This window comes from Daktulosphaira vitifoliae, unplaced genomic scaffold (genome assembly GCF_025091365.1).
Source record: "Daktulosphaira vitifoliae isolate Bord-2020 unplaced genomic scaffold, ASM2509136v1 Scaffold_1, whole genome shotgun sequence".
NCBI lineage: Eukaryota > Metazoa > Arthropoda > Insecta > Hemiptera > Phylloxeridae > Daktulosphaira > Daktulosphaira vitifoliae.
The window spans coordinates 16,603,016-16,629,121 of record NW_026099572.1 but is presented as its reverse complement, the minus strand read 5'-3'; the positions used below and the strand labels follow the sequence as shown (position 1 = coordinate 16,629,121).

Genomic DNA, 26,106 nt, shown 5'->3' with positions numbered 1-26,106 from the left:
CATGGTTATGATTCATTGTCTAAACAGGTACTGACTTTACAGATAAAAAAGGTCAATTAAGTGTAAATTAAATTGCAATCAATTAAAATTATTTTGGGAATTCTCTATTTTTATGAACTCTAAAGGTAGTTGAACTTTTGATAATATCAAAATAGAACGTTAATAGGCATAATAAAATTTATAATTGTATTATTTATCTGTGTCGGCCCTAAACTAATTATAAATTTTATGAATCGGTGTTATCAGAGAAATAAAATCAAACGTATTTTATTATTGATATTTCAGTAAGAGTTTCTAAGTAATTGAGTGGTAACCGAGTAACATTTATTCGTTATTTCAATTAGACATCAGTATATTATATTATCGTTTCAAAAAAGACATATTTAAGATCGCGGTAAAGAATTCTTGATATTTTCAAATTATTGGGTTATAACAAAATATAGTTAGTAAAAAAAATGTTGAATTCATTTTAAAAACAAAATACTCAACTAAAATTTGTTTGTAAATCATAATTAAGATATAATATGTATTTACTGTTGTTAATAAGATTTCGTTTGTAACCAAAACATTAAAAAAAACAAAAATTCTAAAATACAATGTACAAGTCTGACTTGAAAAATTTTATGTCTTACCATATCCTTGTGCGAGTCTAGCGAATCGGTTTCGCCGACAGCTACTGCACGGACGGGGTTCTGCTTAACACGGCCAATTTTGAATAGTATTGTATTTTGTATTTTTCATCCAGTTCACAGGTAAAGAGATATCCTGTGACTTAGGGCCAGTTGCGCGATCGACAATGACGGCACTACGATGATAAGCAGAACATGAATCACTTTACATCTCACAAAACGAATTAAAAAATTAGATAAAAAAAAACCCCCAAGAACAAACGTGCGGGGTGACGTCCGACCGGAAGCGGCGGCGGCGGCGGCGGTGGTGACGAATGCGTATTGTTGGCGCGTGTGTATGCGAATGTGTATCAACGACAGTCACGGGCTCCAAAGCCGAAGAAAACCACTATAACGTTTTGGGGCGGAGAGGGGAGCCAAGAGGGAGAACTTCTCTTATTGGCTGGAGCCACGCCTACTTGTACCCGCTACGTCGTTGCCGCCGCCGCAGAAAGCCGTACAAGGTGTGCGTCCTGTGTGTCCCAAAGATTGTAATAACTACACGAATTAATGTTATGATTTTAATAATAACGATAATTCGCATTGTTTAACGCAATTCTCCGGAGGGTCGCCACAAGCCACTGATTGAACGTTCTAAAAATAGGCACACAAAGACAATGGATTCGCAACCAATTCATCTTAATTAAATAATTATGTTTACCGAATACGGTACTTTAATTGAACTTTAACTATTACCCATATCACGTTTAAGAGAAGAAGGCGCATATGAACGTTACATTAAAAAGTTTTAAATTGTTCGCGCTGTTGTAACATTTAGTCCATAAACACTATTAAATTTACTAGAAATAAATCAATGTTTTTTATCCTATAACTTACCGTTTTTTGATAATTTTTTTTCCGGGCGGGAGTAAAGGGCAAATGCCCCTGAGGCCGCCCTCTGTATAGAGTAATGGCGGAAAATATGAATAACGTAATTAGGCCGGCTATATCTTGCAAAGAATTATGTTTAACTATTATATATATATATATACAATTAATTTCAATTAATGATAATAATATCAATTAATGTATCACTAATGCTAAAAATAATTGATAGTATGTTGGATTTTTTAATTATGATTTTCAGAGCATGAAAACATTTTTTTTTTTTTGAAAATTTTATTGGTCGATGCAACATTTTTGAAGCGAATAGTCACCACAAATTTATTTCCCCTTTTAGCCTTTTAGTCCACCCTGTCTATAAAAAACGCTATCCTATAAGATTTTCTTATTTTTTGAGGAATAGATATAGTTTACGTATAATGTAATCTTTTGATCAGATGAGCAAAAAACTAAAGTTGAGACTACCAAAAGTTTTAAAGTTTGGTGATAATATAAAGAAAAAAAATCATCAGCAATCATAAAGTGCAATGTTGAAAAGGGCTTTTCTAATTATATTTACTTAATTACTAAAAGTTTAGTAGTGTTTTTGCTTTTTAACGTGCACTCTTGAAAAAATTTTACCGAAATTCCACAAATTGGAAAACTAGGAAACTACAGCGTCTACTTAATTTTTCATTAAGCATCATGCAAATATTTTTGATTTACTAAAATTTAAATGTCTACTACAATCATTAGAATTATTTATTTATTACGTAGAGTACAATTTTATGTATTAAATCTAAATTATTATAAGCAAACATTTTTTCCTAACAAATTTTACATTACTATGGTAATTAAAGTAGTTTTTAAACGTTTTAAATTTGTTCATTTTATTTAAATGATCATTATATTTTTTATTACTGTATTTATTAAACATTATTGTAAATCAAGTAACTTGGTTACTGGGTATAAAACTGTTGTAATTTTTACTAAAGTAGTATCAAAGAGTTTTCGCCTCAAAACTATTAAAAGTTGATTTATTGTTATTTATCGGATGTTGAAACAATCACGGTTGAAAGGAAATCACAACTATTGTCACTTTGAAGTCGACTAAAAATAATGATTTAAAATAAAGAAATGATTAAATAATATAATACAAAAGATTTTTATATTAACTTTTGGCACGAATCCATTATTTAATCTTTTAAATCGTTTACATAATTTTTATAAAGTATTTTAACAGATAAACTATCAAGAATACACGATTTATTTAAAAAAAAATAAAGCAGTAGGGATACAAAAAATCAGTACGTCTCTCCCTGTAATTTTAATGTAAAAATTAATAGGGTTGAACTTTGTTTCAAATAAATTTATGTTTATATCTCAGACCGTATTAGGCCGATTTTTTCAAAGGCCGTGAGTAATAATTGTTTTATTTTTTGGACTTAAAATCATTAATCCGATAGATTAGATCATAAAATCTATTTAAATATCTTGTTTTTAAAACAAATATCTACAATCTGAAAAATGACTAAAAATATTGTGTACAATACATTAAACATCGCAGTATGTTTACACGTATTATTTGTAGTCATTTCCTCATTCACAGGTATAAAGTGTGAAATATTTTTGACAGCTGAATAGATAGGAACTAATTAGCGTCGACGTAAAAACAGTAATTTTACCAAAAAATTATAATATCGTTAATCTTGACACATAGTTATGATGGTATTTGTTTTTATAAGTTAGATATTTTTAAACAACACCAAAAATTGAAAATTCTTGTCGCTCATATTTGGTACTCTATTACCATTGTGGTGATATTATGATTGATATTTGTAAAACAAGCCTATCAAGCCTTAATTATATAAATATGACAAACTACAACAGGCTTAATTTTTTTATAAACATGTCGTCTAATAAATATTCATCTGTGTAAAAACAATCCTGTATGACAATAGAAATTGGTCGCTTTAAAAAATAAAAACATTCTCATTGACCGATGTATATTTGTAAGTTACCAAATTAAAATAACAATATATTTTAACTATACTGAGTTAAAGCTTATGACTTTTAACTATCTCTCCAAAAATGAACTCAGCAACAAGTTCAAAACCTCGTCATAAAACTATAAATACTCTAAAAACAAACACTCCATATCTTTTTTTACTAAAATACCTTCCAAATATATTAGAGTTAAATCTCTTATATTGTGAATGAATTATATTTAATTTATATTTGAATTATCACGTGGTAGATGTCTACAATAAAGTATTGGATAAATGATAATCATTAATAATATTTATTGTATAATCAATAGATAATAATTTAAATAGTATCGTTTACCTACAAAACACACGAATCGTCATATTATAGTAGACACCTATACATTTGTTATTTTCTATGGTTTTTTAACACTGTGTGAAGATTATAATCAAAAGAATCGTATCAAAATCAATCAAGAAAACTATTTGTTTTTAATGTAAATAGATTCAACAAAAGTAACAAAGTCTAATATTGTACACATAACAATATTACAAATTCTATACTGTAAATTTAAGTTATGCTTTTCTATATTTTTTTACTACTCAATTCATTCTTTACTGCATCGCAAATTGAGTATGCTTACCTTTAAGTCCATTTTGTTAGTTGCAGTATTCATTGCAAGCTATTTGTGTTGGACGTTTATTACTCTATGAAAATACCGGAAGCGCTTTTTACTCGAACCATCGTCCTATAAGAGTCTAAAATATGACCATTTGAAAGATAACGAGAGAAATAATAATGAACTGGCGTTTAAATAAGTGTAATATACTTTTATCGTTTATTATAATATGTACAGTAAATTAAAAATATCCTATTATACAACACAAGTCAATAATCGATATAAATATGTAAACGCTACTTCTAATATTAAAATGTACAATATTATAGATAAATTTTGTTGTACAACTAAAATTTATAATAAAGAAAATCAGTAATCACCATAAAAGTGTTCATTATGTATTGAACTAAAAGTAGTCCACATGAAGACTTCTCGTATTTTATGAGAATGAGATCTATACATGAAGAATGCACAGCCCTAACAATTTATATTCAATACATAGCTTTAATAATATTTAAAAAAAAAAACAATTTTGAATGGGTTGTTATACAAAAATAAAAAATTTCCAATCATTTTTTAAAACACCTACACAAATAATTATTTAATTAATGAAAACAATTCATGTGCATTAAAAATATATACAATGTCATAGTATAAAATATTTACATTAGATATTTATATAAAAGCTTATTTTATTAATACAAATTAATGTTACTTTTTACAATAACGCGAAATTATTTATGACCGTCTAACGGTTTAATCTTAAAATCTTAAAAAATTGAAAAAATTATCTTATAAGTAGAAAAAAGTATAATTGATTTCAGTAAACAGTATTTCTGAGTTTTATAGTTTACTGAAAAAAACACTCGAGACAAAATGTACATTACAATTAATCTAGAATTCAATGTCTAGTGTATACTACATGTGTCTACTGCAATCTAATTTAACTTATTCTATCGTAATGACCTCGTTGATTATTTTGGCGGAGTTGAAGGTGTCCAGTGTAGAGTTCACCGTTTAAACGCAATAAAAAAGGACTGTCAACTCCTATTTAAAATATAAAATGTTGATGTATGTAAACAATGTTTACTTTAAAAAGAAATTATGATTATATAAATTTATTCTGTCAATATGTAATTTTTGATTAACAGCAAAATGTAACAGAAATGTGTAAATGAACTAAATCTCATGCTTAGATTATTTTTGTAATATTTATTTAACGAAAAAACTTTAAAAAAATTATTAAAATTGTTTCAAACTTTGAAAAAGTATAACTTACTTCCATTTAGAGCTGTTTCTGACTTAGCCAACTGTCCAATATAAACACCACCTTTGGTTTTTCGACTTACGTTTATTGTGAGACCATTAGATGATAAACCTATTAATATAACAAACATTGTTCCATAAAAAAAACTAACATTTTATCACGTATTACATGCATCAAATTTATATACAATCTATTTTTGTTATGACTAATGATAGATTATTGTTACATAAGAAACAAAGTCAAGGTGTTGAATTTTAGTAATGAATTGTATATGTTTGTACACATTTAATTGTTATTCAAATCTCCCTCAAAAACGTTCTATCCGTAAATAATTCCACACAAACACTAATCTCGCCGCCCTATTAATACAATTTTCATGACCTTATTTATATTTGCCGACGATGGAAGTACATAGGAATAGTAACTAGAGTATTATACATTGAATTCAAACACAATGATTTCAATTACAATCAGAAATATTGTAATTGTATTTTTTAAATTCCGAGAAAAATGAAAATACATGACGTAAGCCTTGTTTTTTGATTTCTCTATTTCAATTGTTTAATTTATACTCACGGCCAAATGAACATATAAATAGAATAAAGTATGGAAATTATTATATTCATGTATATTTAGGTCAATGAATAGCATAGAAAAATGTAAGCGACGTAGAAACAATAACGGCACACGTTGAAATGAGCTATACAATTTATGCAAGTGAGCTGACTAAAAAAAAATAATATTAATACTTAATGGATTCCAATTGTGTTATTTGAAATGTATAATCGTAATTGTATTTTGTATAATATTAGGTAGATTATTCATTCGTTTTGCTTGAAAAATAAGAAGAAGAAATTAAGTCTCTCTCATTCAAATGTAAATTTCCTTGGATACCTGCACTACAGTTACTCATGCATAACACAATATCTGTAAATACCCATTCTATAATTTCATAACTAAGGGCTTAATTAAGAGAGTCTTTAATCTTAACAATATAATACACAGACCATGTAAAACGTACGGTAAACAACAACTTACAAATAAGAGCAATGATTCACACTTTTGAATATTAGAAAAAATATGTAAGACTTTTTTTAATTTAATTCATAACATTCTTTTCATGTTTAACCGCAAATCAAATATCTGTACTTAGTCAACAAAGATGACAAAAACTTACCCGACGATACTTTAATGTCCATTTCTACAATTTCTTCGTAGTCTTGGCGTTCTGGTGAAGGTATAGGTCGTTTATTTATTACCGGACTAGTTGTTTTGGATCTGTGGTCTTCTTCGTCATCCGATCCTCGACCGATAATTTTTTCGGGCGCTGGTGACGTCAATCCTTCGTATTTAATTCGCTTATTGAACGAATGATCATTTTCACTATCTTCTCCGGCATTATTGTTGTTTGCCGGACGTTTTTTCCCTAAGTTTAATGCTTCGCATTGTTCCGGCACAGGACTGGTCTTGAACTGCAGACCTGCCGCAGCTGTGTGTGTCAGGTTCATTGCTGCATAAGCATTTGAAGGTGGACTTGTAGGTGGAATATCTAAATAATAAATAATAATAGATTTATATTAATTTTCAATAGCAAGTTTAATAATTTCAATAAAAACTTTATTGTAAAAATTTTATATGTCACATATAAACTCACTGGGCATAGGCAGTTTGGACATTCCAGCAGTTTGATTTGCTCTCATTAAATCCATCCACATGAGCATACTTAGTAGTTCTGCAAAACAAAACGACACAGTTTTACAACACGTTTTTACCATCACAGATGAAAAACAATTTAAAAATTAAATTTATTGTATTCATTGCTCTTAGAAAATTTAAATGAAAATATTTTATAAATCGAACAATGTTTAGTACAAATATAGGTGGCTGTTGAATGTTGCATTTTGTCATTGGCTGAAAATCAAAACGTTTTCATTTTTATTTAGAGCAATACACTCTTACACTCTATTCGGTCGTCTTTGTACGGAAACCGATGTGATGTTTCGAGAATAAAACAACCAGAGTCGTAATCATGAACAAGTGCCGGTAATTTGTAATGTTTTTTATGTACGAACATGAGTTACTTGAAGGAAAAAAATTATACACCCGTATAATACACATTCATAACGTCTTATAACGCGGGCGACGATGGGGCGGGGGAGGGGTGTACTGTGGAAAAAATCAACAATATGCATCCGTGTTGAATATTTAAATATCAAAAGGCTCACGTATTATATATTATATTATGGATGGATTTAAACGAACACACGACCATGTCACGGTGTAAATTGATTTATTCAAACGCGCGCCGTACACAGTTCATGAGAGCCGTGGTGACTTGCCGGCGTATCAAAAGTAGTGTTCATTTTGTACAACGTGCGCACAACACACACAGCAGACAACACCGCGGTGGTGTACGTACCTGTGCGCCATTATTATGTATAATTATTCAACGAGAAACGGCGCAGTGTATTTACAACACAATGCTACTTGATGTGTGCGGCCGACGAACGTTGATAACATTGACGAAACCTCTGGAACTCCGTCCCCGAAACAGTCACCTGACAATAATATCAATATTATGATATTCACATAGATAATCGGTTGGTGGTCGTACGGGCCAACGTAAGTTCAAGGGAGAAAAATCATAATGCTTCGTACGATTCTGGTTTACCAACAGCCAAGTGTATTTAAAAGATTGTGATTACTTTCAGAAAAACAAAATAAGACAGAATGGTTTATATTATTAATATTATATTAATTATAAAAAATTTCTTCGAGTATAGAAAAAAGATTGTGGAAGTAATACCTCCAGACTAACTAAAGTTAATTATTTGAATATTTTTTCGTTCATCATAATTTTTTCATTTTTATCGACAAGGCTCATTTCTGCTCTTAACAATAATTCAACTGAAAAATAATCGTGCCAAGAATAATGAATACATTGCTAACATTCAGGTGGTTGTTGTAGGGATAGGAAAGTCAATAATAATACAACGTTTGTTAGTATCATTCTGTTGTGTGTTAATGTACATGATATTTAGATATTAATCAACTGTTTAAAACATGTTAAAAGTTGATGTTCGACAAGTTTTCTCGTACATGCATAAAAAAATGAACAGTGCTGAATGTATTTTGAGTACCTATTCAGTGACTAAAAAATATTTTTGTTTGCATGTGTTGAAAATATTACGTGTACTTTAATGAACTATGCAAACAAATCACGTGAGAATCGACACAGACAGTTTTGACCGAATACCATGTCAGAATAACAGATATAATGACAGAATTATAAATCGTTATTCTATTCGAATGCGAATTAGGTCGTATAAAAACCTTTTAATAATAATACAAGATTTGTCAAAAAAAAGTCTTGTCTCATTGATGACTCATTAGTGTATTTTAAAAACAAATTAAAAAATATTAACTATGTAAATTCCTATATATTTAAACTTAATTTACTTTTACATAATAAGAAAATTCATAAATATAATTTTTTGTTAACTCCGTCTGATACCCTTTTAAGGTATAAGGGATGAAAATAAAAAGTTTTAAATTGTGAGAAACATGTAACTAAAAGAAACCAAAAATAAAATTCTCAACATTATTTTTATTTTTTGATTAATTAAATGATTTATGATAAATGAAGCACTCTGTACACAAAACAAAAACACTAAATACAAAGTAAAGTGATTATTAAAGATAAAAACATTTTAAGATGTGAAATTAAATAAATATTTATTTTTGGGATCTTGTCAGACGGTAGCAACAGCGGTACACACCTGTCAAAGGGATTGTTAGATGTCACCGTTAGCTCGATGTACTTTTATCCCTCTTATCTTTTTTACATTATAACCGTTTCTTGGCACTACAACTGTATTATATAAACAGAAAATAAAAAATGTCACGAGCTTTAGAGAAATTAAAAATATACAATTCCTAAAAAAAGTACAAACTTATGTATAGCTTCCTGTTCTGAAACTTGTGACAAAATCGTTATTTTCCTTTGAAAAAACGCACACGTTATATAAATATCTCTACATCAGTTGATAAACACATATTTATAATAGACACGCCAATAACGTATCTAACAGTAACGGTTTTTTTTATCTAAATATATGCTCAATAGTCGTAAAACGCATTTTCCAACAATCTTTAAACGTCATATACTTTTGCACCTGCAATGCTCGTATTTTATGAAACTGAATAAAATATTGTTTTTGGCACAAATACTGCAATCTGATACGATTACTTTACTTTTAAATAGTTTGAATGCAAATATGACTCGCATTTTTTTTTCAATAATAGCAAATGCAACGTTATTTACTAATTTTAGTAAAAATATTATTACATTTACACATAAAAATAAAGTTACCTGTTTTTTTTTTTATTTATAAAGACTCGAAGAAAATATTTTAAAAATCAATACATTGAAAATGTAATTTTATGTTGAATAGACTGTTTAAAATTACTGAATTACAAATAAAACTATTATTTAGACAGAAAGAGTAATTTTCAAAAAAATGAATTTTTACTGTATTATTTAAAAAACGTCTTTAAAGAAAACATGTTCATTGATAACACCGCGTTATACTGAAAGAAACTCTCTTTTATTTGATGAAATTAAAATCATGTTATTCATATCTTTGTAAGCGTGTAATGCCTAATCATTTAAAAATAGAAAAAAATATTATCTTTTCTGAGATAACTGAAACCGCTGTATATTTTTCAAAAATAAACTAACCTCTTTGTTTGGTTGATTGGTCACCAGATATCCTATGAGCAATGTTTGGGGATACTGGAAGATAATTTTGATGACCGTTGAAAGATTGTTCGGCAACTGAAGCAGCCAAAGGACTGGCAACTCCGCTTGACGAATGTGGTTGTCTAGTTTGTTCTGCAACGGCTGCTCGTTGTCTGGTGTCCATGATAGCTGCTGCTAAATGTCGAAATCTATCTTCAGCAGCCATGACATTGGCGTAATGTAATTGTTGCTGTTGATGGTGTTGATGAACCAGCGGTGTTGGGGACGCGGACAGCGGATGATCGGACAAGTGGTGGCCACCAGCCATTTGGGGCAAGTACTCAGACAGTAAAGATTTGTTTCGTCTTCCCTCACGTCTGTTACCAGCGATCGCCATATTCAGTTCTTCTAAAGAGCTGAATTGATTCATCCTGGATTCGTAAGCGTACAAATACTTGACATACCTTAAAAATTGTTTTAGTAGATATAACAATTCCGAAATTGAAAAAAAAAACAAAAAAAACTTGTTAAGAAGAACATTTTTAATTATAATTAATTTTTATGAGCTTTAATACTCAATACATAATACTCTTATGATTCTATTACTCAGGAAAAACTTACTGAGTACGTAGAGTAAAGGCTGCACTAGTTATGGACGGTGGTAGTCCTAATCCTCTGATAATTTCCTGCCACAATTTCTTGGTAATGACTGCTACAATGCCACCTCTTTGGACAACTAATTTGTACAATGTATACAAATCCAACACACGTTTGGCCATGATTGGAAGTCGACTGATTGGAGTACCTACATAAATAATATAATTAAATAGACAGTATAATTTTTTTTAGATAAATCTTATAGTAAAATCCATGGCGTCTAAGATAAATCATAAGCACATGGAGTTGTGTTGAAGTTTATAGAATAACCAAGGCAATATATATATATCAAGACTCTCGGACTTTCAGTGTTCTGATTTGCGCTATTTTATTGTTTTTTTGTATTTGTCGTAAATAACATGTTAAATTAATTTTTTAACCAACCATGTTATACGATGGGCATTCCAATCAGATATGGAAGAAACATGCCGCTAGCAGAATGTTTGCAATATGTCAGTCGTATAATGATATGAGCAAAAACATAAATAAACCGCTGATCGTGACGAGACCTAGGGAGGACTGAATAACAAATATCTACAGGGTATTAGAAAGTTATTGTAACGTCCGAAAATTTACTTGTTTTGATTGGAAATTGATAAAAATCATATATATATATTTTTAAATTTACTTAAAATGAATGAAATCGTATAGAAAAAATGGTCGCCATACGTTATTTTTTCGAGATTCCTATTGTTTAGGATTTGAGTTTGAAAAATATTAAAGCTCGTAAAAGAATAATTGTAGCAAAGCGAAATCGTATCAGTGTAATTGGACTACCCGGTATACATAAGCAAGTGTATAAAATGTGCGGCATGTCCAAGGTATAATATCATACATTACTTGGGTATATAACTTATAACTACCAGTGTATATTATACAAAATAATGTGTGTGAGTGGATATAGAAATTTTATATAGCTCGTAGGGGAGTTGTATAAGACCACTTGGCGGTCCCGCATTTACCGGCGCACTTTTTACGACTTATAATTACGGGCTGCGTACGTTGTTGGAATCATTTATAAAATGAAATTAGAGTTCTCGTGTTCACCACGCACTATACGTGTTATTATTTTATAAAAAAAATGTGCCTACCGACAATAAAAAAAATATGACTTATGCTCACCAACCAAAGAATTTAATGTAGGGACGGGGTGCGGCCTGTAGTAAAATTTTACCGAGCAAAACGCAAATACTCAAGACAAAGAGAGGAAATAATTATTTTTTATTGAAATTCAATACCGGCATGCCTCGTCAATGTCTATCAACCCTAAGTAAAATTCAAATTAGGAACAAGTTAATGCGACAATTCTCCATTAATGTATTAACTGTCATAGTGTGTATTTACATTTATTTCTAATGTAAATGAACCTCATCACAGTGGGAGTCGTCGCAGGAGCAACTGGGAAGTATAGAAGACATCTGACAGTGGTTTACATCNGTATTAACTGTCATAGTGTGTATTTACATTTATTTCTAATGTAAATGAACCTCATCACAGTGGGAGTCGTCGCAGGAGCAACTTTCCCAGTATACTTCCCGTATAGAAGACATCTGACAGTGGTTTACATCACTATCATAAAAATCACTACAATGCGAATCTGTTAAATTGTACGATAATTTGTGTATCTGTAATTTTACAGTTGTGTAGTACACACGTTCTTTGACGGAACCTTTTTCAAAAATAGTGTTGAGAAAAATTGTTTACGAGCAAGGGCGGTGTCTTTCAAACACTTCTTTCATCTAATTTTAACAAAAAGCCTACTAAAAGAAAGCTTATTGTCTCTAGTAAACACTATTAAAATTTCATTAGGATTTCGTATTTACAAAAATTTATACAAATTTTTAAACGCAAATATATATAATTTGGAAAATTCCATTAGATATTTTTCTAAATGTTTAAAAGTAACTCGGTTGAGTGAGAGCTAAGAATTTTCACCAACAGACATAAAATAAAACGCTTGTCATAGTAAAACCAATAACTTCAACTATAGTTGAATGATTCAATCAACTCATTATATGAAATGATTTGATAAAAGTTTTTGATCTATTACTCGATACAATTTATGTAAAAATTGTATAAAATACAAAAAATGTATTAGTTTCAACCCTACATGATTTTTTAGTTTTGATGTATATTTCGTATAAATATAACATATTCATATATTATAATTTATTCATTTCATCATATCCAACATTAACAAACATGATATAAAATATCGTTGTAATGATTTTAAGGAATAAATTATTAATAAATGCTTCATACATAATACTACATAATTCAACTGTTTATATTTTTTATAAAGCCTCCATTGAACCACTTTCATTGGTCGGAACGCGGTCGAATTATAACACGCCTGTTTTATATCAAAGCGACTCATCCGGTCCGATTTGAGGGGAAACTTCTACGGCGCAACTCAAAACAACAATCGCACTGCCACTGCAGACGCATCCGATCCCACAAACTACAGATCCACTCCCGTACGTTTATACAATTGAATATAATAGTTTTTTTTAATGATCGTGGAAAAAAAAACGGAATTTTTATCATCAATGAGACGGGTTTGAATTATTCTAACGTCATTCTGTTGTACGCTTACATTTTTTAGTTTCGCATAGACAATTAATTAACAATTCCAAAGTTTTAAACGAATAGATTTATAAAATGGTTAAATGTAAAATTATGCTTTTTTTATTATTCGCAAATTCCTACAAAGAATGTTTATTCGTTTGACACGTGACTTGTTTAAATATGAAATGTACAAGTTTTTGATTTGTCCATCGTGCCTGTCATCGTACCTTCTGACTTATAACTATGCGTGTATAATGAGTCGTTCAATTAACGATGACAACGTACGACAGCGTAGCACATAAGTGAGGTAATAACATAGTGTTGGTCGTTGAGCCCCCGAGAGTTGTTCGGAGAACACCACATTAAATATTATTAGTATTACACTACACATTACATCTCCTCTATATTAATTTTTATACATCACTACGAAGACGGTCGTCGTATTATTGAACTTCTCTTATTTTGTCTGACTGCGGAAGACGCAAAGAATCTGTTGACTAAATATAAAAAAATAAAACACGACACAATTGTTTCGTACGCGGTCATTAAGGTACGTATTGTGTTGATTCGTGTCACCACCTTGTTGACCGTTGCCAAGTACCAATCCCCCCACCCCCATAGCTCTTCTTACATGAACTACATTAAGTATGCAGACTCCACTGAAAAACACTTCGGAAGGCGGGTCGAATATAAATATGCACATCAAATTAAGCGCGTGCTTACATTTCAGAGCTCTTAAATGTCATAGAAACGTAATGGTTTTATAATAATCATGATAATAATACCTAGTAATAGATGTAGTTTCAAATTGAATATAATTAAATTTATTTGAACTATGTAAAAATTAAAATATATTTAAAACATTAAACTAAAATTAAAAAATACTTTACTCCAAAAACCACAAAAAAAAAAATTAATGATAATAATTTTTGTGGCTTTTCGAAAGCTCAATATTTTCTAGTTTTACATTAATATTTTAAATGTATTTTCAATTTAAAATAATATTTGCCACAACTGATAGTCTTATTAATTATTGTTTCTACTATTTAAACTTTATTACTCATGAAAGACATTAATGATAAAAATCAACATAGGAGCTGAGCTTCCATAGCCCAGAGTTTTTTTATTTGTACTGCTATATCAAAATGTTATTACGGACTATTAAACATACATATACGACTTTTTTCTTACCAAGTCTATTTCAAATACCAAATATAATATTATAAATATGATGATTAATGAATTTCTGACCACTGGGATTTCTTCTAAAGTAGACATAATTTTAAGAAATTTCTATATTTTATATTTGTATCGTTAAATACATACATAAAAAATAATTATAAAAATTTCACTTAATTAAATATGTGTATTACTATTGTAAAGATTTACCGCAAACAATGTAAAAAAAACATGTAGATAAGTTGTAATAAAAATGTTGTAGTTATGTATAAATTTTTAATACTTTATATGAAAATTATACTATTTGTCTGTAAAATTATTTGTATATTAAAAATCATTCTAACATGGGAATTTTTATATTATTTTCAACAGAGTATTTATGTTTTCATTACAATGAAATTTTAATTCTACATTATTTTTTCTAAATGTCTTTCGTGCGTAGGAAGTTATAACCCTCAGTCTCATTCTTTCTATGTATACGAAAAAAGTTCTTTACTTATTGATCAGGGCCACTTTGTATACCTACGCCAGTTTACTTATGTATTAATAATTATTATTATTAAAATAGTAAAAATGTGGTGAAGAGGATATTGTTCCTCTGGTTTACTAGCGGCGACCCAACGTCTGCTAGTCAAATATTTACTGACGAAGTTGGGTGTGGACTGTATATGTGTTTGCCCATATAATATATACCGTTGCTGTCTCTTGTGTTATTACACGATAATATTATTATTGTACACACACAAGCACACCCGATATTATTATTATTATTTTTTTTTTTTTTGAGTTTTTTTTATCGGAATAGCTTTTAGCGGCGAAATGTCCAATCAAAAGGAATAGGAAGCAAATAACGACGAGAGTACTCATTCATTTTATATAACCGAAGTAAACAAAGACAGTATACACACCTGGACTGCTTGACGATGATGGTAATAATAATGAACATAAGCGTATTCAAACGGGTCGCCACAGTCACTTTTTCTTTTCTTATTATATCTACGACAATATGTTTACACAGTCACTTGTGATCCTTTCGGAAGATTTCCCTTCGTATAAAATCAAATACACATATTCATTTAAATCGTTTAATCAACTGAAACAATACTGATTACTTAAATTCTCCGACATAACCTTATTTTATCTTTGCGTATTAAAATACCTCTTAAAATTTATTTACACAAGCAAACGTCAACATAGATTTAAAACTCAAGAAAAAACAAACCCGTAAGACATTCAAAAGATATTTTGATAATTTCCTTAAAAATCAGATCTAAAAATAATTGTACTAAAAAACGTATTTTCCTCAAATATACTTATTAAGAACAAAAACTCATTTTAAATGACATTCTAATAATTACTAGTCTAATAATTTGAAACGATTTTTTTTTTTTTAACAAAGTTGAAATTCCAATGCTTTCATTAAATATATTAGTATGTAGCACATGTAACAATGCAATACATTGAAAATTGTAATTGTGTAATACAAATACATGTTTGTACTGAAGTACTGTATGTTGTAAGTACTATATGTTTGTACTGAAGTAAAGATTAGTTATATGACTTTATAATTAGTATCATCCTCTCAATAGCCTAATCACAAAATGTTAATGAATCATTATGCTGAAACGTGGGAATGGTATTTATACGCAAATAAAGGATAAACGCTGTGTCAATCAGAGTTTTCTGAAAGTGTAAATAATGAAGATAATTACTTATTAGAAATGCGTTTGAGAAATATTAAAAATATCATCCAATCCGTGTACCATTTGTCCCCACCAATCAATTTACCGGTGGTTTTTTGCGCTCAAACGTTATTTGCGATCAATGACTAATTAGCATTATTAACATTTAATGGCAAAACACAAAAATCGACTTCACAGAGAAAAAAGTATACATATATTTACTTTAATTCATACAGTAATGGAATGTTATGGTTAAACGTTTATTACTAGTCGACGACCCAAAACAAAACTCAAGTCTCAATGATTCATCGGGTGGTCGAGGGGATTTTGACCACATTACATAAAGGTAATGTATGCGCGCGTGTACTGGTTGTGAAGACGTGTACTAACATTGTTTTTCTGTCGTTTTAACGCATAAAAAATCCATCGTTGTCTGATAACAAGGCGTTAAAGCTAATAAGGCGTTTCATTAACGCCTTTAGATGCAGTATCAGTAAAATTATACACGAGGCCTTTCTATACACCAAACGCATAAGGAGTTGGATGCAAAACAAAATTTAAAGTATTCCGTCAAGTCTTCAAGATAAGAGGGAGTATTGACGACATAGCGTAAAACTAATTACAATAATACACAAATAATGTTGTAACTAAATGAATGTTTGAAGTGAAATATTGATTTTTGGCGTTTAAGATTCTATGTAAAAAGACTATTATGTGTGAAAAATTAAAACTTTTAGTTGGGGTTTTAGAACAAATTAAAATTTGGTGGATTCGCGAGTAAATTTCTGTAACGTTTTTGCATAGAAAAACGTTTCTCAGTAAATGTCCTTGGCAAATAAATTCCTACGGCAAAAATCACAATGATTTAATATACTAGTCATTATAGAAGACCGTCTGTAGATTTTTAGCATAGGGTCGCCATCACACCGGTTTCTTCGACGGAAAAATCTGCCGACCATGTGTTTTGTAGTACACTGGAGACGACCATGGCAACATTATATTTTTGATTTTAATAATATGCATTATCATTAGTTAGCCAGCTGCTCAAAAACTACCCCATTAGAATTACGTTATTAGGACAAAAATAAATGAAAACCTCGCTCATAAAAATAATTATTATACAATTGTAAAGCGAGTTAAAATAAAAAAAAAGAGTTTTTTTACCGTCAGGCGAGTTGAGAATATTATTTACTTTAGTAATGCAAGCTATATTATTTTTACTTTATCATATAATTTAAATACATTACAATGTATTTACAATTACAAGTATAACAATAACAAAAATCGATAAGTAACTAGTAGAATTTTGTCACGGTTAACCGGATGTAATGGACTCGACTTGCAAGTGTGTGCACTCTTTATGGCTAGACAATGGGTACTTCTCCAACTGGTGTAGCTGTTTTACTCGCCAGACGAATATCATGTTTAAATAAGTATTGTAACGCACCGACGTTTTACATTTCATAAACGTTCTAAAAGTGTAAATAGCTATGATTTTTCAATTTAATACACTTGCCAAGTTGATTTATTCTCTTTTAGCATTCACACGAGTCATGTTCGATTTTTAATTCTTTAATACAATTCTATAGGCGCACTGAAACATTGTACTATAGTATTTAATAACATTGAATTTCTATTTCCCACTCTTGTTTGGATCTTCTAAAACATAAAAAAAAAACTCTTGGTGCATTTGTATCAACGAACACAATAAATTATAATCGTATTAAATCGTGTATAATGTGATAGCACAGATTCAACCAGTAACGTTGACGCGGGTGCATCACATGCTTAATAATATCATAAGGAACCCTGTAGAGGCTGTAATTGCCCGTACGTAAGTCGTATGCGCAAGAGAAAGACAAAAGGTTTTTTGATTTATCGGTCAACTATAATTTTTATTAAACGCGTATCAAATTCCCGTACAATACAATAACGTTACAAAATATCAAATAAAAAAAATAATTCTTATAAATTATTATCATTGTGTTATCTTTACGTTTAATATTAATCTAACAACAACAACAAATCCAAATAAAAATTAAAAATACTTTTGCTCACTAGGTTAATTATATCATTAACGTGATCAAAGCTCAAAGTTAAGTAAAATTGAAAAAATTATTATTTATCACAAAGCTTAACTTGTATTTCTGTCGTTTAACGATCGAAACGTTTAAAAGTTTTAACAAGTCAGTAAAGCCAATAAAACGATAAGCCAATTATGAATATGATTTTTGTTTTATTATATAAAAATACTAATACATAAAAGTACAATGTTTAATTGTTCGCGCTATTTCAAATACTTTCAATGAAAACTTAATACATCACTGTTGTATTGTTATGAAACGATCAATTTCCTTCGAATTATACACGATAAAATTAAATTTTGTTTTACTATATTCAATAAAATTGTCCTAAGTGATCTAGTTAATTTACACTAGAAAAAAAATAGCAATAAAACCAAACAACTGTGCTCACGGTAGTAGTGTTCAACAAGAAGTTTTATGACTTGAGAAATATCGGCCAGCTGCTGAGTGTGTAGAGAAGGCCACCGCCGTTGTGGCTGTCGCTTATAATACATCCTCCGCGGTGATTTAAACGACAAACGTTTCTGATAATCGTATAATCTAAAAATATGATATTATTCTACGATTTTTAATAGCAAACATAAAAAAATAAGTAGTTCGACTGCGGGCGGGGGCGATATTCGGGGCGGCGTTAGGGAAAGATCGGAGTCGGGGGAGAATATTATAATGCCGCCGACAAGCTATTAAAATCGGTTTTATTGCTCAGAATGGGATACACAAAATTGTAATACAAGTATTATTAACGCCCGATGACCATTGTGGTTAAGTGCCGGATAAAGAAATTTTGTTATTTACTCTCCTTGCATGCGAATAAGTTATTTTATGTTCTGTGAACGAGTTGCGTCCTCTTTTGTCGGCGTTTTACCGAAAATTTTCATCCGAAACGGCCAACGAAAAAACGAAGACATACTCGACAGGTTTATACTTTTTTTTTTTTATTGTTATTGTTATTAGGATAATATTTTCCAAGAGTTTTTAGATTAGTTAGATGTAACTCTAATGCGCAAACCTTAGATCCACAAGAGTCGTTTTGTCAAAAGTATTGTTATCATATATGTTTAAACATCTTTATCTAAAAAATATATGCGAACCGCTCATCTCGTGAGGTGTTTTCAGTTTACAGTATTTTTTGAGTACATATTGTAAAATGAAAAAAAATTATATTGAAATAAAGTAAAGTGCAATAAAAAAAATATATAAATGGTATAATTTATATTTACGAATATAAGTGAAAATTAATTATATGTAGCATGTCTTGTAAAACGGATAAATTATTTTCATTAGATCTTTTAGCATTAGATTTTTAGATAAACTGCATGCAGTTCCACTGGCGCCGAACCATAATCCTTTCGGCTCTCCTACATTATAAAGACGGGTGTTAGCATATTTCAGCCGATACTTAAGTGCACGATATCCTTCCTACCTCGGAAGATTCGACAAAGTATCAGGAACTTATTAAAAAGACAAGTGAATGCGTAACGGAAAATATTAACGACATATTTTGTATCTGATTAGGAGCAGAATTAATAGATGACTAATTTATAACTGCCAACGTTCGAAGTAGTAATGATGACGATACACACGATTGGGATAACTACTAAACATTCAGTCGAACGCATTTCTTAGTACGTTGTAATTATTAATATCGAATAATGTGTTTTGTTTTGAGATGGCTACATTTAAGTATTAAACGTATTGGTTATGTAAATTAAAGTGTTTCTACGTATGTTTAGTACGTGATCGCTGCTCGGACGCATAATTCTCCCGTACCGTATTATAATCGTATTATCTTGAAAATTGACATTTTTTTTCAACGAGTGCATAATATAATAAATTCGCGGACGTGACCGGCCGGTAACATTGTGTTGCTGTTTATCGCATAAATACTATATATTATGAATATTATTGCAATAACAATCTCGGCCATAATTTTCTATAGCCCACAGTTAGTGTAAAAAAATATAAATGTCCATCAAGTACACAGATATCGTCATCGGGCACACTGTGTACGACGATTTGTGCCAATTCCATCATATATAATTATTATTGCCATTATAATATCACCCGTACTGCAACGGGCATGACGGTGCGTTTACTTCAGCTTTTTAACGCGCCCGTATATTTATCTATCACATTGTTCGCCGGATTTTTTTATTGCTTTTGTACATGACTTTTTAATTTTCGACTCGATTATCGAACGCCGAGTGTGACACACTCGGGACAGCGACAATTACTATGCGGTTCACACTATTAGTTAATAATATTTTTAAGTGCGATATAATATTTTAATATGCAACGAATACACAGGTATCTAATATTGTTACAATGTAGTTGTTCGTTTTCAACATATTTTTTTACAAATAGAAGAAAGCATGTGTAAAATTCACGACGAATAGGCAATAAAAACAAACTACTACCTTGCAACTATGGAAAAAGTATACTTACATTAACAACGCTATACTACTTGCACTAATTTTTCCGCAACAATAATCACGTACTTATATAATTATGGATAATATATGATTTAATTATAGTGGACAAGTGAAATAATAATACATAAAACGTGATATTTGAAGAAAAAATCAAATAACAAACTACATAATAGGTGCTACGCAATCGAACTTTGTTAATTAAGAAACTATTATGAAAATACAAACCAGAGTTTACATTTGTATAACTTCCTTTGGTAATTTAGTGTCTGAGCTCAAATGAGCAATAACTTTCCTAGTAGTATTCTAATTTAGTGCTAAAAACAATTGTTTGCATAAAAAAAAAAAGGTATAATAATAACGTTACCTATTTACACATTTGTCGATATAATTAAACATTAAACATTTTTAATTACAGACGCAATAACAGGAAATATTAATTTACTTATGTTTTAAGTCTACTTATGTTTTGAATCCATTGTATTCAATCAGATAAATGGTATAATAGCTTGTTAATTAAGCTTCGATGCACATTAATAGTGATGTATATGTCGATAAAGAATGTAATGTAAAAAATATTGGACACATGGTTCTTACAAAGGGGTTAAATAGGTGGCATAATACTTATTTGCGGCGTATGAAAGTAATACTTATAACGGATATACACTCTCTTGTAACACTATGATAATACTGAGAGATAGATCTGTGTAACGAGTAAGAGAAGCTATATTAAAAAATTACGATAAACAATGTTTTCACGCGGGTAAGCAGCAGCTGGTCTAATATCTTAAACTTCTGTTCCGTGATTTTAATTGTGTAAATATAATTACATAAGTTTGAGATTGTCTTAAATGCTCGTATGGATACAAACTTCTATACACAGAAAGTAAATTTCATATTAAATAACATCGTCGGGATTAATGTGATAACGTCCACAGGATGAATATCTTTCGGCAGACCTTCGTATACAGAGCGATGATCTGAAGAAATCATGGCCCTGTTGATTGATGGCAATAATAAAACACGGATCATAATTATTTATTATTATTATTATTTTTTTAGAAATAACTCCTCATAGAATTGTGCGTGTAATTAATTATTCGGGGAAACGTACCAACTTGTAATGTATCACCGCCCTAGGATATGATCGGATCGAACTAAAGACTCACAATAATTCAACCAACCGCTGTACATTAAAGGTACAGGATGGGTTCATACCAGCGGATAACTGTTTTTAATAGCCATTATTTGAGGTTTCAAATTTCAATCGAATAAGTGTGTTTACCCATATCGTTTTAGTTGAATCTAAGCCATAAAATAATCGTCGCCATAACGTTATAATTTCATCATTCAATACTATTAGTGTATAAAAAAAATTATCTTGACTCGAGCTATAATCAAAAGCCTATTGAAGTTATATTATGTTAGCTTAAAAATGTACCCTGTACATGGTTACAGTTGAAGGAAACAAATGTGTTAGGTTCGAAAATTTTTGATGCTGCCCAAGGCAGATTAAAGCAATAAGATGAGATCAGAAATAAATAAAAATATTCACATCTATAAGATATAATACAACTATGAAACGCGGTATCTTTTGATGATGTAATGCGTTTATTTAATATATTAATAATTTAATAATTTTAATAGTATAAAATTCGACAAAGAAATATTTCAATACTTAGTCTTCGCTGCACAATATAATCATTATTAATTGTATTCTGGAGGTGAAAGCCCTTATCGGATGTGTTGTTTTTTTGTCCAGTACAACGCAACCTCATGCAAACGTTCAGAGGATAAAGGATAAAAAGCAATAATGATAAACGAGTACATTTACATTTGAAAATTAAAAAATTATACTTAATTGTTTCGGATTTGGGATAAATATTTTGTATACATTATTAAAAACAGCGTCATTACGGTCATCGTATTTATAAGTACTGTTGCTTGTTAACCTGTCCATCAATATCGAAGTACTCGCGCAGCCATATAAACGGGTAACGAGAATATTATTATAAAAAACGTAATAAATGTTATATATTTAACTATACCAAACCCGAACTAATTACAATAATCATTATTTTTTTAGTTAACGTACAATATTAATGCGAGTAGTAATTGATTTCCATATTACTAATAACAATAGACACTCCTTGCACCACCGCTGTGTGTTAAGACATTATTATTATTATCATCATCAACATCTATTGTCTACGACCATTGTCGTCATCGCTAGTTTATAGTCTTTATAGGATATTTTCGGACATTAAAAATACTAAACGTTTCAACTGACACAATATCACCTATTTCAAATAATTCAAAAATGAATTAATTAAATAACCTTTTCGAAAAAGCTTGGAAATTTAAAAAATTAGTTACAACCACAAAAACCATAAAAATTTGTAAACGTGAAAAGCAGTTTTATTTAATACACAACCGTTATATAAAACTATGTATTATTTTCTTATTAAATTTCTTAGTAATATTTTTAATTTTAAAGTCAGAAAATTTTAGACAAATCTATTAAGCAATTTAAATTTCTGACTTAAAAGATATTATTTTATATAAAAAAAAAGATGATAATTAATAATAAATAGAAATATTGTCATAAAACAAAATTAAATGAAAAGTTTACCCTTTTTCATTAACTTTTTTCTATGTTATTGAAACTTTCAAGATAAACAATAAACAAATCTTAAATTAAATGATCTAAGGTAAATTGTTTACGTGTGTGTTAAATTTGAATACTAAAAAGTACTATGCTCATTATCAACAAATGTAAAATGTAGTAAACGACACAATATATTATTATCAGTATTTTTCTGTTAAATTAATGTTTCCTAGGTTCAGTTTAAGTTATACTGTATAATTTATGTAAGATAATTTTTAACTAGCCAGTAGCAAAGTGTATTAACGTGACGTGATTAAGTGTGGAAATACAACAATATGGCGAATAAATTGTTTATTTTACATTTTCTAATGTCTTTGCTATTGTTTTATGGTCGCGTACACTCTGAGGTCAGTTATACGTTTCTAGAATTTTTCGACACACTAAATAATTTTTTACAGGAATATAATAAACGAATCTGATAAATATTAGTTATTGTTTTGCCGAGTTGAATTACTAACCTTATCTAAATTAAAATTAAAACTATAACGGAACATATACATTCAAGTATACACCAACCTTTTAAACACAAATATTAACATACATTTTTATTTATCACTAATGGATTTGAGCTATTTGACAGTGATCAGTGAAAATCTGTCTGTACAGAATCTAGGTACAAATTTTGTAATGTGCTAATTTTGTCGGAATGCTTTACAAAATAAAATAAAATAAAATAAATAAAACATTTTGTAGGGGTAAAATTAACCCTTAGTGACGTTACATGTCTATAAATTATCCAAGATAATTTCAGCTCAGCAAAAAATATAAGTTAAAATTTATTAGAAAAATAATAAATTTTTTTTTTTTTGTTGAGTGTATATTTAACAATAACTCTACTTCAAAGTTTTCACACGGACATTTCCCCTCCAAAACTATGAAATTTAAATTTATTAAACATAATTTAGTTACTAAAATAAAGCCTTTTAAAATTACTTTAAATATTGTGCAACATTAAGTGTCTTCGTAAATTATGAATAAAAAACACACACGAAAGAAATAATATTTCATTTTTGTTCACTTATTAACGTAACACGAATATACTGAACATTTTTTACAGTTTTAATATATCTTAATTTCTATAAAAAAAAACAAAACCTTAAATTTCATCACTTATGAAAAAATTAAGATAAAATTTAATTATATTATTGTTCATAGTAATAATCAAATATGTTTAACATCATTCAACTAATAATTACACAGTTTTTTTACATAATATCAGTTTTTTGAATATGATTTAGACTAAACAAAACATTTTTACTTCAAAAAAAATACTAACATTTTGCATATACAACAAGAGAAACTATAGTGAACATTTATGTAACAATTTGTTCAATAACAATTATATTTGTAATAACAATGTTTAGAATTTTTTCTATTTAAATTAGAGAATATTTTATTTTGATACATTTTTAAATTCTAATAAAATATAGAATTGTCTAATTTTCTAATCAATTATTTTAACTAACATAAGTATACTACTATAACTATTTATTGAAAAATTACTTCTGACTTACAAAAAACAATTTAATTTATAAAATTATTCAAAATGAAAATTACAGTTGATATTAAGAGCAGGTGAAATTATAACGCACACATATGTCGCCCAGAATACTGCTTCAGTTGAAATGTATGAATTAATTTTATTATACCTGGGCGAATTAGCAATTATCTATTTAACAATGATAGCATTTTACAAATTATATAATTCATCGCCACACGCCTATTTTGTAATTGTATTTAACTTGCTTATGTGTGCGTTTAATTATCATTATAGACGACTATGCTAGTTTTTTAATGACAAATACATATAAGTTTTTTTAATAGAAACATTTTTCTATGTTGATATACCTGTATAAAATCGCCTAGTATTAAATTCTAAAAATACAATAATTGAAATGACTCGAAAATTGATATTTACATAAATGTACTAGCGACTAATTAAATAACAATTGTAACCCGTAATCAACCAAACATATTAGTTTTAGAATTCGGTTATTATTAATTCTCTACAAGGTGATTGGAATAATAAATTAACCACAGGCGCGCATTTACAATATAAATATGTTTTTTTTTAATTTGTCAAATTCACCGTAAAAACATTCAAATATAAAATATTCACAAATTAAGCCACATTCATACCAATTATTAATATTCTAGCAGTCCATTATGTCCGTCGTTAAAGTACACCTTCTAAAACCTATTCATGTTTCAGTTAAAATACTATATAAATAGTGTTTTTCAGCATCAATTATTGCAACGTGTAAACTGCAAACTGTTGTCATAGTTATACACACAATCGATTGTGAGACTTAGAGTTTTTTAATTTTTTTTCGAAATTACAGCAAACTCAACTTAATTTGGAATGTAATTCCAATATTTTCTGTGATCATTAACCGCACAAAACCAGTCATTTTTTTAAGTGTACTCTGTTATAAAATAAAACAGACAAGAATTACGGATGAAAGATGCAAAGAAAAAATAATAACAGCATCATGGCCGCTGGATTATTATTATAGGCTTGTCAGAAACTAGCATTGTGTTTCGCAGTGTCGAATAATATATTATATAGTGTAAGACTTGAGGATTATAAACGGAAAGAGCGTCCCAGTGCATTATTATTAAAATAAAATACATACAATAGTAGTTTTTCATTTTATAGCCAAATAAAACAAAACCGAAAATCCGTATATTATCACAGAGACGTGTTTTATTGAGGATAGACGCGAATACGTATGA

General features: G+C 29.2%; 2 protein-coding genes across 4 annotated transcripts in view; both read right to left on the bottom strand.

Annotated features, from left to right (window-relative positions):
* The window catches only part of LOC126910452 (AT-rich interactive domain-containing protein 3A-like), a 37,674-nt gene extending 36,600 nt beyond the window's left edge, over positions 1-1,074 (bottom strand). The window contains exon 1 of the mRNA XM_050693036.1: positions 633-1,074. Within this exon, the coding sequence (XP_050548993.1) occupies positions 633-635 (3 nt within the window). The 5' untranslated portion in view covers positions 636-1,074. The remainder of the gene's footprint in view (positions 1-632) is intronic.
* A 3,217-nt stretch (positions 1,075-4,291) lies between these two features.
* LOC126910456 (protein dead ringer homolog) overlaps positions 4,292-26,106 on the bottom strand; it is a 49,609-nt gene continuing 27,794 nt past the window's right edge. For all 3 annotated transcript variants that reach the window (XM_050693043.1, XM_050693045.1, XM_050693044.1), the window contains exons 5-10: positions 10,725-10,908; positions 10,104-10,567; positions 7,017-7,094; positions 6,540-6,911; positions 5,375-5,473; positions 4,292-5,142 (exon numbers count right to left, since the gene is read on the bottom strand). In XM_050693043.1, the coding sequence (XP_050549000.1) occupies positions 5,039-5,142; positions 5,375-5,473; positions 6,540-6,911; positions 7,017-7,094; positions 10,104-10,567; positions 10,725-10,908 (1,301 nt within the window). In that variant the 3' untranslated portion in view covers positions 4,292-5,038. The remainder of the gene's footprint in view (positions 5,143-5,374; positions 5,474-6,539; positions 6,912-7,016; positions 7,095-10,103; positions 10,568-10,724; positions 10,909-26,106) is intronic.